Below are 12,308 nucleotides of genomic sequence, written 5' to 3' on the forward strand. Positions count from 1 at the left end.
CACAAGGAAGGATTTAGGGTCATCAAGGTGGAAAAAATATTAAGTATTCTTGAGTACAATGACGTGGTGCTCCTTCCTCTCACATTCATGATGGATTTCACTAATTAGATAGTATTAACTCTAACTCTAATCTTGAGGAATTTCTCCCTATAACAACTTGTTGTGTATGGGATGGAATGACTACATATACCTTAGGGAATAATAAGATATTTGAAGAGGTCTGAATATCTTTGTTTGTTTTTTTTTTAAAAAAAAAACTAACATTAATATGCCAACAAAAATGGCAAATGACAAAAAGGGGTTGTTGGGTATATTAATAAGAAAATTAATTATTTATATTTTTTGTAAATGACAACCTTCACTAGGGTTTCCAAACCTTAAACTGACTTTTTCGAGCACTTGATTATTCAATGAGGTCTGTCCTTCCCACAAAAACCAAACATTTAGAGGGGGGAATTCTTTTGGGTTTGCCCCAAAATGCATAAGAGTTTTAAACTTAGATCTCATGTGAGACTTGAGAACCACTAGACCAATTCCTTGGAGTTAAAAACGACAGCCTTCCTGTTGCCAGAAAATAGTATATTCTAGATGCTTTTTAGTTTAACACATCATTGTCGCGTAAATATTTCCCATTCAAAACCAGAATAGAAACTCTGATGCTCCCTCATGGTTCTCAATTGAAACTAGCCATTGAGAATTTACTACATTGTTTTACCGAATGAAAATAAATTACAACAAAGTCATTCCTGGAAACTTATTAAACAGCAACAAGAACATTGTTCATCACATGCATACTGAGCACTAACAAACATAATTTCTTCAGCACATACATTTCAATTCTGCTCATCAACTGCCAGCGGAATGGACTTCACCTGAAACACCACAAAGGCAATGAAGACAGTTACCCAACTGAAAGAAAACAAGCACGCACACACACAAAGAAGAGGAAGAAGAAGAAGAAAAGCAAATACTTCAAGATATGATAATTCATCTAAAAGGTCATAGAATTCAATTAATTTTCTATGCAGATTGAAATCGAGCAATTGGGAAGGCTGTGTTTGGTATCAATGAAGATTAGTTCTAGGCTGTGACCAGTATAATGGAAAAGAAGATTGGGACATGGGTTTAACAAAAAAAAAAAATTCTCTTCTAATACATGCGAAGCCCTAAAAAAGTCTATGCTTTACCCGAAACATAGCATACCTCATGCTGACACTAGTTGATTCTAGTGACAGTTCATGACTACAATCAATAGTATCAAAGTTGGATCATCATCTGACCTGATCAAGGACTTAGCCTAATAGTTCAACCATTGATGCCATGATACATGTGTGCGTGCACACACACACACACACACACACAAGTATAGATCCTCAATCCTGACTCCAACCAAGGAAACAGAACTACTTGATCATCATCGAATTGTCTGATCATGGCAAATAAGAGTCCAGACATTCCAAGTGCAATTTGGTTCATAAGAAGAATTGGGAAGGATAAGACACTAACCAGATTCCGGAACTTGAGATTGTAAAACATCTCCAGATATCTCCTCGTCTCTCTCCTCTCTAGCTTAGACACATACTTCCAGAATCCATAAACCCCAGCTAAAGTCAGTAGCCTCTCAGTATATATCTTCCATGTGTACCTATAGAATTGAATGCCAAATCAGTTACATAGAGGAAGGCAAAAATTGTCCTAATGTTAACAATGCAAATACAGACCTTTCAAAGATTCTTTTAAGCCCTGCATCTGAGATCTTGTCCCAGTAGCCAGGATCCCTCTGGCAACTTTCAAAGAAGTCAATCAAAATTGCAGAAACCTGATCAGGGTAATATGGATCAACATGAAATCCTGAAACACCATTCTCAATGATTTCAGCAGGGCCCCCATGACAGGTGGCAAATGTGGGAAGGCCACAAGTCATGGCTTCAACAACTGTGAGACCAAAAGCTTCATATAAAGCAGGCTGCAAGAAAAAGAAGAACACGTTAAAACAAAAAAAAAAGGGATTTTAATTGATTTTACTCAAAACTTACACTATACATTGCCACTATATACCTGCACAAAAGCACCTTTTGTGTCTGCAATATAGCGATAGAGCTCCCCATTACGAGCACGGTTCATTTGGGCTGCTATCCATCGGAACTGCCCATGCAAGTTGTATTTCTCAATGAGGCCATGCATCTTTTTTATCTCCTCCATTTCTTCTCTATCCCGGGACTTCTTCACATCCATGTAACCACCAACCACAACAAGATTTACAAGTTCTCTTAACTTGTTGCTCTTACCATAGCACTCAACTAGACCTGTTAAGTTCTTTACTCTATCAAGTCTTGCCATGGAAAAGATGATAGGTTTTGATTGATCACTCAACACACCACTGCATACCGCATTAACAAAATATCAGATCAATTATCAATGATTCGAGTGATTTGTATAATCCGATGCTTAATAAATATTTCCTTCAATTTTTTATTTTTGAAAGAAATCTTATCCAAGAGTTGATAGAAGTTACAATATAACAAAAAAAGATACTTACACATGCTCATCATTCTGCTCAGTACCATACAAGAGTTCTTCAATCGAACCATGTAGAGCAGTAAGTCTCCTTTCCTTATCAGTGTATGGAAAATATATGGTCAAATCTGCTCCGGGAGAGACGATATTAAACTTGGGATCAAAAACATCAATCCCATGAACAACTCGATAGAGCCCGGGGAGTGTGAAAGCCGTATGACTCTCATACTGTCCAACATTATTCTTGCTGAGGCAAAGAACAAAAATGTTAGGCTATTTTGACTTAAACAAAAAGAACTATCATCTTGGCAGGAAAAAAAAGGGTTAGCAACAAATTTGGAGCGGCATTCCAGTTATCCAAACCAAAAAATAGATTATCTAGTTGGTCCTAAGTATGCATATAAACTCAATGTTTACTACTAGAAACTAAGAGCAGCCTTGAACTGAGATTCCATTGTAAGGATAGATGATGATCAAATAACCATTTCAAGTTCCAAACAACTAAAGAAAAAAGAAGAAGAAAAAACTCACCTTCCTGCAATCTCTTGGTATGTACTGGTGATTATAAAATCTGCCTTGTTCATCGCAATTAGATCTGCAGTAAATTGACTTGAAAAATGGTACTTGTCCTCATATTTTCTCCAATATATATCAGAATCTGGATACTTTGTTTTCTCCAATGCATGGGCAATATTACACTACAAAAATATACTTTTGAAGAATTAAAACCAGTAGATATGCTCTGTGTGGATATACTGATTTTTAGTATTGCAGCTAAAAGAACAGTATAAATAATCACATCAGACCTGTGTGATTCCTAGCTTGAAGGACAACAAAGTTGCAACAAGGTTTCCATCACTATAATTGCCAATGATTAGATCAGGAACACCCTGTAACTCAGCAGCAATTTCGTTTGATGCATCCTAATCATCATACCAAAAAAGAAAAAGAAAATCATAAAAATATCCAATATATGCAATGAGAGAAAGTGGATAACAGATACTTGCATTGTTTTTTATTAAAAAAAAACCTGAAATATAAAGCTTATCTAATTGTACTAAACTCTTTTCTTCTCCTAAGACAAAATCCATACTAATCCAGTTTCTCATAAAATTTGGAAGATGTATGCTCCAATAGCTTAACAACTGCTGACTGTTGAGAGTCACTAAATTGCCCATAGCTGGCCCTCACAAATGTCTTCCAAATTTTCAATTCCCAACCTCTTAATTTCTTTCTGAAACTTATGTTTGAAAGTGATTTCCAATATCAAATAAGTTTCCCTGGTCTTTTTTTTTTTTTTACACTCCAATTTGGAGAGAGTGAGGCCAGCAAGGAAGCAAACTATGTGAAATGTCATTCTCCACAACTAGGCCAACAAAAAGAAAAGATTAAACTGAAAACCTACCTAGTGTAATTTCTCTATCATTTTAGAAACATTGTCACAGGGTAAAAGAAGAGAGAGAGAGAGAGAGAGAGAGAGAGAGATAAAAAATAAATAAAAAACGAATTGATGGAAAACCAAAGTTTTTGCTACACTTACCTCTGCAAAAGTCTCCAAATATGGCCACACATCAAACCTTGAAATCCATTTTCGAAGAATTCCATTCTCAGTTCTAAAGGGAACACGCAAAATATGAGTGTGTTCTGTTCCACTGATTCTTTCCAGTCTTTGATTACATGTTGTGCCTTTTGCATCAGGTATTAGTCGGGTAACCTTAAATGACATTAATAAAAGTGGAAAAAATATACCAAAATGAGAGTTAAAAGCCATGCTAAATAAATGGAGATAAAGGAGAGCTGAATGTCAATAATGCTTCAAATTGAGTAAACAAGTACACTTACAATGAGAATTTTTGGAATGACATCCAGTCCTTGCTTTTGTATTCTAAGAAGCATCTCATCCTCCAAGGCACGCACTTGGTCAAGTATATAAACAATCTGTGCAACATGACAATTTCTCGTCAGTATCAGGATAAAATTATTTGTGCCTGCTAAAAGTAGAGTAGGCCATCAATTTTTTTGATTATTTATTTATATTTTGCTAAGAAAGGGTCATCATATATACAAAGGAAACTCTTTTATGGGCAAGGAGAAGCAACGCATTGAGACATGTAGTATTAAATAGTACAATCAAGTTTTTGCAACCAAAATACCAACCGTACCTGTCCTCCAGTGTCAGGCAAACCTAAAACATTTGCCTGTCCGAAGTAGCCATGAGGAGACACAATGACAACATTGAACACCATAGGAATCCTCCCAAGAAATGTCTCTAGGGTTGAGGGATCAGGAGCCTGAAGGATTTCCAACAGAAGATGAATTGTCTCTGACACCCGTTGTGCAATGTCACCCCAGCCTCTCTCAAATCCCATTCCTTGTAATCTAAAAAGAAAAGTGAAGAGTTTAAAGACAATATTTTAACGATTTTTTTCCAAGTGATAAATGCCAAGGCTAGAAAAGCTAAGCTATTTGAAAATAGATACAGTTGCGTACTCAAATTCAAACTCAGAATATGGTGTACTTGGTGGCAGCTTAAAAAGATACTCCTCTGCCCTTGCCAAAGCAGACTGAAGTTTAGAAACATTCTGAATCCGATCATTTAACATCATAGCCTGCATAGGATAATAGTGAAATTAATATCACATGGTTTTAAGGCCTCCCTATGAAATTTATGTAACATCTACAGTTCTAAAATACTTCATATATGGCTTGTATTCATGCTCATACTAAACCATGAAGTTAAACAATAAATTGCAACAAAGCTTGAATTCAAGCCAAATAGAAGTAGCCAGTTCCTAAAAGAATATCAACATAATCCTACCATGTAAGGGCAAATTCAGCAAAAGAAATTAAATAGTTAACAACTAAAGGCTCATCATGATGACAGCATGAAGGAATGTTCAGTGAAATCCTTAGCTCAATTAAACTTACATGACCATTGTGTTTGTGTGCACGAAGAAAATCAAGTAGAGGCTCCAAACTTTCTTTATTACGGAACATACTTGAAGATAGGTGACGGTTGAGGAATTGAACCCCATTCCCAATGGTTGATGATCGAGTTGGTCGAGGGAATGTTGCATTAAATGGCTCAAAATCAAGTTCAAGAACATAGTTGTCATTGCACCTATAGCAAAAATTTCATAATCCAATTTCTGATTACAATCATTGATAAAGAGAAGTGAAAACTAAAACAGAATCTATCTCTTTTACCCGATCTAACACTATACCAGATGAGATGACTCAGACACTAAGCACAGGATTATAAAACAAAGCATCCAAGATTTAAATAACAGAGAGATCCCTTACTGTCCATCCACTAGTTCTTCTTTAAATCGAAGATACTCTGCAACGCTCAAATGATCCACACTGAGTTCAAAGACATTAACACGGACATATTCCCAAACACCAGGTCTTGGACGAAGTGCTATAGCCACAAAAGGAGGCAGAACTATAGCTTCCTAAAGCAACATATAAACAATTAGTTTGTAGAACTAAAACAACAGAGCAAAATTAAGTCATGCAATTTGTCATTCTCTTCTGAAGTATATGGACAAATGGAAATGGAAAAAAAAGTTGGCCAGTTTTTTACACCATTTTTGAATCAAAAGTTTTTAGTATGGAACATTCACAAAGATGATAAAATAAAAGGAATAAAATCAATCAATGCAACAATCCAAAAGATAACACAAAATAAAAGGCCATTAAATTGATCATTACTTCGATTTATCTCCAAACTGCTTCTCCCACATCATGTTGGGAGGTAAGTTGGGTTTGGCGTTCCAAATAAATGATATACAATCAGGTAAATTATTCCTTTTGAAAGAATAACTATATAGATATATAAACTAACTAAACATATAGACTAAACGATTACACAATGCCCCAAATCTTAAAGAGTAAAATGAAAAACTTTCTTTCATTTATACCGAGTAACCCTTGCTACAGGCAGCATGGAGTTATGAACTTCCTGAATCATTATATATGAACAAGAACTAACTTATCATCTAGGTGACTTATGTGGAAATGAGCAAAAGCGAAGAATGCATTCCAAGTCTTAACACATTGTATTTTGAATTCAAAAAAATAATTTCTTTTAATTCTAAACAATCCAACTCACTCATCTTCAAAATCCTGAAATGCCCTCACTCAAACAACATTAATTAAAACTAGTGATCCTCACAATGAGGCATGTGTGATCCTCACTTGAATACTAACCAAAACTGAAATTTTATGACATATCATTAATTTAAAATACACCCAATTTGAAATAGTATGTCAAACCATAAGGAACCAATCCAAATCCATGACCAAAAAAAAAAAAAAAACATGCATCATATATCATGATGGTAGAGAATCAAGGTGAGTGTGTTCACCTGTGCAGATTGAAGGACTTTGCTGAATGGGCTATCCTTGAGCATCTTCATTGATTCGTCTTCCTTAACAACATTGTCTAGCTCCCCTATCAGGTCATGAGATTGCAGTATCCCCTTTCCTTTAGCAACATACCTGGCAAGACAAATAAAGACAACAGAAGTTAATCCTCATTAAGAATAAAATTTAAGTACAGTTACTTAGCATTCCTGAATCATTATATATGAACAAGAACTAACTTATCATCTAGGTGACTTATGTGGAAATGAGCAAAAGCGAAGAATGCATTCCAAGTCTTAACACATTGTATTTTGAATTCAAAAAAATAATTTCTTTTAATTCTAAACAATCCAACTCACTCATCTTCAAAATCCTGAAATGCCCTCACTCAAACAACATTAATTAAAACTAGTGATCCTCACAATGAGGCATGTGTGATCCTCACTTGAATACTAACCAAAACTGAAATTTTATGACATATCATTAATTTAAAATACACCCAATTTGAAATAGTATGTCAAACCATAAGGAACCAATCCAAATCCATGACCCAAAAAAAAAAAAAACATGCATCATATATCATGATGGTAGAGAATCAAGGTGAGTGTGTTCACCTGTGCAGATTGAAGGACTTTGCTGAATGGGCTATCCTTGAGCATCTTCATTGATTCGTCTTCCTTAACAACATTGTCTAGCTCCCCTATCAGGTCATGAGATTGCAGTATCCCCTTTCCTTTAGCAACATACCTGGCAAGACAAATAAAGACAACAGAAGTTAATCCTCATTAAGAATAAAATTTAAGTACAGTTACTTAGCCGTTGTATCTTATGTTTCCGAATTAAATTCAACTATATAGTTGTATTGAACAATAAATCATATGGTTAAATTTAACCGTTCTTGGAATAAATAACACTTTTTTACTGCATTGCTCAATACAATCATGTGGTTGAATTTAATTAAGAAATCTAAGGTATAGAATCTAAGTTTAGCCTATATTCAAAAAGCTAAGGGGCCGTTTAGTATGAGATTTTGAGTAACAATTTTTCGTTTTTAAACAATTTTACACATAATTTTATACTTTTTCACTCATACATATTTTCAAAAAATACAAATAACGTTACTAGAACAACGTTACCAAACGGTCCCTAAATCTCTCAAAACCCACAATGTTATCAAAACAAGGCTCTCATCAATAAATCAAGCCACAATGTTATCAAAACAAAGTCTCTCGTCAACAATTCAAGCCACAGTATGTGCGTCTGTGTGTGGATGCGTGTGCTTGAGAGAGAGAGAGAGAGAGAGAGAGAGAGGGGCCACAATGAGTTTGAAGAATTGCATGCAATCTCAAAAACCTGATCTTTCTTAACCATTAAAGCATGTGTATAGGAGAGAGAGAGAGAGAGTAGTTGAAGAAATAAGAAATGTAATTCTAAAATCCTAATTTCTCATCAAATCTTCAATTGCATGTTTTCGATCTCAACATGCAATCTCAAAAATCTAATCTTTCTTAACCATGAAACCTTTATGTTAGCATCATCAAGTGATTCAAGTTATAAAGTTTGCATGCGTGTGTGTGCAAAAGAGTACTCGAAAAATTCAAAATGCAATTCCAAAACCCAAATTTCTCAGCCAAGCCTTCAATTTCATGATCAATTCAAGCGCACAGAGAGAGAGAGAGAGAGGAACCTGGAAAGGAGCGAAACGAGCTCGTTTCGATGAGCAGAGAGAGATTCCTGGAGCCTGTCTGGCATGTTTTCGCTTATCAAATCACACACAAAGCTTTGAAAGCGAAAGGAAACTAAAGAGAAAGAAAGAGCACCAGAGAGAGAAAGCAAAAGCGAGTGGAAACGAAGAGTGGTGGTAGTATTTATTAGCCGCAGAATATAGGAAAGTGAGATCGGGAAGGGTGTAGAAGTGAAGCAAAGAGAATGGAGCCAAAAGAGAAACGGCCATTGTTGTTGTTGACGTTGCTCTGAGTGTGACGAAATGTGAAACAAACCGTGATAAATGTGAATCGGCACCTGGCTGCGTTTGAGGATTTGTGGCAGAAGTGGCTGAACAATATTGCTGTCTTTGAATGAGGCTGATAGAAGCACGCACCAACCAAGAGCGAGAGTAGACTGACGAGTTTGTGTGTGATTCGCGGTGCAGGCGGAGATAACGAGGAGCTAGCAAAAGCAGCTATGCCATAGCATAGAGACCGATTTGCATGCAGATCTCAGCTGTGGGGTTTTCAAAAGTAACGGATCTATAATTTGGATTCAGCTTCTGTTCAGTGGTCACTGGACGCGAATCACTGAACGCGTTGGATATGTGACACGTGTCTAAGACTGGACACGTGTCGCACATCCAACGCTTCCAGTGGTCAGTGTGGCCACTGGACAAAAATCCCACCCCTATAAATTTTTTTTTTCTCAATTTCGGTGCTCCTTTTCCTCTGTCAACTATAATATTTAAATACTGGATTATTCCGGCCTACTGTTTTAAAACTACTTTGGTTTAATATTATTAATTGACGAATTTTTGTTGTTGAGAGAATTACAATATCATAACTCAAATCTATTTTCCATTAGACTCCTAAATACTTTTTATTTATTTTTTTTATACTAATAGAAAATAAAATTTAGAGAGTGACAGTTTGTATGAGCGTTTAACTCGTTTGAGTAGTCTCTTTTGCCATGTCTCGCACTTCTTGAAAGATTTGGTTTGGAGCAACTCTGATCTACAACTTTTGAAACATTTGCTTTTGAATTTTTAGATTGTCTAGGATCACTGCCGAGTCCTTATCCTTTGGTGTATTGGACTCCCAACCACATACACAAAAAAAATTTGACAACTTTTTTCACATGTCTTAAATTTGGCAAGCTTTTACCATCTGGAGCTACCACTAAAAATGATTTTTAAATTTTTTTTTTTTTCACTACCATTAACAATCAACCTTATTTGCATGTGTCAAATTTTTTTTATCAATATATATATATATATATAATAAGCCGACGTGTCAACTCCCCAATCTCATCTAAAGATTAAATATTTTGTCATTAAAAAAAGGACTCAAATGGAAAGATGCTCCAAACATTATCGATCCTAAACAATGTATCGATGGAAACCAATTTACACTTGGGACCATGTGGGGCTAGTACACCTTCAAATATTCTTGATAGATCTATAATATGAATCTCAATCATTTGGGTAAATTAAATAACTAAATAAATATGCGGATTCCAATTAGCTCAATTAGTAAAGTTTCTGACGATTGAATAAGAAATCTGGAGTTCAATTCCCGTTTATACTAAAAACCAATTGGTGTCTTAGTTTGACGATAGAAGTATCATCAAAAGCGGATGTCATAAATTGAAACACTACTCCAAAAAAAAAAAAAAAAACTAAATAGATATGCTTCCAAGTTGCCTTAAATGGGTACCACAAACATCTTATCCCCCCAAACCTTTGCCTACCCAAGACTCGAATATTCTTGCTTCTTAATTAAGCTCAATATCAAAGGCATGAGCTAAGAAGTACTACGTAGAGTTCACGTATAAAAAAAAAAATTAAAAAGAATTATGTTAGGCTTAGTGCAGTTGATTGGCTAGTTGAGTAACTAACTAGGGTCTTAGCTTAAGGCCTATTTGGTACTTGGCTTGTGTTTTCAAAAAAAATTTTTTTGGGGCGTTTTGAGAAATTGTTCTCAAAAATAGTTTTTTAGTGTTTTTTTCAACACCCAAAATTTGTTATACTCAATCCTTCTTTTCTTCACAAAAACAAACAAACAAAACACAATTAATTACACAAATCTAGCCAAACCCTGGACCGTACCTAAACTACTAATTGAATTAAAAAAAAAAAAAAACCTACAATCAACCAAAAATTACAAATTAACAAGAAAAGAATAATAATAATCTCGTGGCGGTCCAAATCCAATGGTTCTTTGGTGAATAATATTATCTCGTGGCAGTCTAAATCCAAAAGCAGTACTATGCAGAGTTCGATATTATCTTGCTCCATACTTGGATGGAAAAATAAACAAACAACTATTTTTATTTTTTGCTTAATAATAGAGGTTTTTATATTAGTGTTAATTATTTAGCTAGATATTATTACTTGTGAAAAATCTGTTTTTGGGTTTGCATAAAAAAATATATATATATATATATATATAATGAATCTCATTCTACTTTCATAGCCATTATTTGATAAATTTGAAAAAATTCAACCTGACAAATGCTATATCCACCACATTTTTACAATACTTTTACAACAAATTTTAAATGACAAGTTGTTACTGACTGTTACTAGTGTGAAAAAAATAGTAATTTTATTGGTGAATTTAAATTACAATTAATAATAATTTGCCAGCTATACTTTTTTGTGAAAATATTGTAAACGTAGATCCAATAACTCGAGAGAAATCGAAGAAAAATACCCAATTTGACCTTGGGTACTTGGACCAAGTGCAAAAGCAAATTGATCTATACCTAACCCGCTTAATTCCGATTTGCAAGATCCTGCACATGGGGACACTCATTGTCTCACTTGCCTCCTATGCCACTATTTTTGGAACTGTTAGTAGAGTTTTTGTGTTGTGAGGGTGCCTTTTTCTTCTCAGCACAGTGGCTTAAAGATCCTGGGCCAAATAAATATTCTTGGTCGACTGGGCTCGATTCACCGCAGCTAACAGGGGCTATTTAAGAACCAAGTGGTGTACAAAACAAGCTTCCTACAATACAAATAACTAACAAACAAAAATATCTATATTGAATGACATTTTAACAGTAAAGGAATACACAACAAATGAAATACAATGTAAGAAAAGGTTAGGGATCCTTGAATTAGTGAGGTGCATTTTATTAATTTTCTTTAGTTATTATTACAATGCTCACTAAGACGTGATACAAGGTGCAACTAAGTTCAAAAATTACAGACTTTGATAGCTATTTAAGCTTCCAAGACTTGCAAAGTTTGAATTTGTTGGATCCGAGCATGTGTTATAGTGGCTGTCTCTGGGATACCGAGAGCAGGTCCTCTGTTTTCTTTTTAATTTTACAAAGCTCTCTCTATAGTTCTATGAGACTCCATAAAATGACCATGAATGCCTGAATGATATAACCAAAATGAATCTCTATTCGAATCTCAATGCCCCCTCAGCATGGACCCCCATCTCCTTTTATAGCACAGCTCGAGCTCCAAGGTACTAGTGTTTTCTCCCTTTTGCCCTTTAGAGATTGTGCTGTGCTAGTTTGCTCAGGGCTATGTTGTTTCCTTTTTTTTCTCATAGCTTCTTACTTTTGGTGTGACCAAACGAAAGTCCCTTAGCTGGTTTTCTATTTCCAGACTTCTCTGTTGGCTGATCTTCAGCTGTTTGGCTTTTTCTTCCACCTCTCCAGCCTTTTTAGTTGTACTCTTCCTTGTCATTTCCTCCAAA

At 35.1% G+C, this 12,308-nt stretch overlaps 1 protein-coding gene across 3 annotated transcripts; it reads right to left on the reverse strand.

Annotated features, from left to right (window-relative positions):
* Positions 1 to 543: 543 nt before the first annotated feature.
* LOC112028228 (sucrose synthase 2) lies at positions 544 to 8,691 on the reverse strand. 3 transcript variants are annotated; one of them, XM_024060898.2, is made up of 15 exons: positions 8,573 to 8,691; positions 7,500 to 7,632; positions 5,821 to 5,972; positions 5,446 to 5,638; positions 5,008 to 5,126; positions 4,680 to 4,896; positions 4,360 to 4,455; positions 4,058 to 4,231; positions 3,324 to 3,440; positions 3,049 to 3,215; positions 2,540 to 2,764; positions 2,059 to 2,380; positions 1,722 to 1,966; positions 1,507 to 1,645; positions 544 to 872 (listed from the first exon to the last, which is right to left on the reverse strand). In XM_024060898.2, exons 1-15 carry the CDS (start codon positions 8,635 to 8,637, stop codon positions 834 to 836), a joined length of 2,403 nt encoding a protein of 800 aa, XP_023916666.2. In that variant the 5' UTR covers positions 8,638 to 8,691; the 3' UTR covers positions 544 to 833. The 3 variants fall into 3 exon arrangements, with proteins under 3 accessions (XP_023916666.2, XP_065628669.1, XP_065628670.1); XM_065772597.1 differs by lacking the exons at positions 7,500 to 7,632; positions 8,573 to 8,691 and adding an exon at positions 6,888 to 7,049; XM_065772598.1 differs by lacking the exons at positions 7,500 to 7,632; positions 8,573 to 8,691 and having other exon boundaries at positions 5,517 to 5,638; positions 5,821 to 5,938.
* Between the last annotated feature and the right edge of the window lie 3,617 nt (positions 8,692 to 12,308).

This window comes from Quercus suber, unplaced genomic scaffold (assembly GCF_002906115.3).
Source record: "Quercus suber isolate HL8 unplaced genomic scaffold, Cork oak 2.0 scaffold_61, whole genome shotgun sequence".
Taxonomy (NCBI): Eukaryota; Viridiplantae; Streptophyta; class Magnoliopsida; order Fagales; family Fagaceae; genus Quercus; species Quercus suber.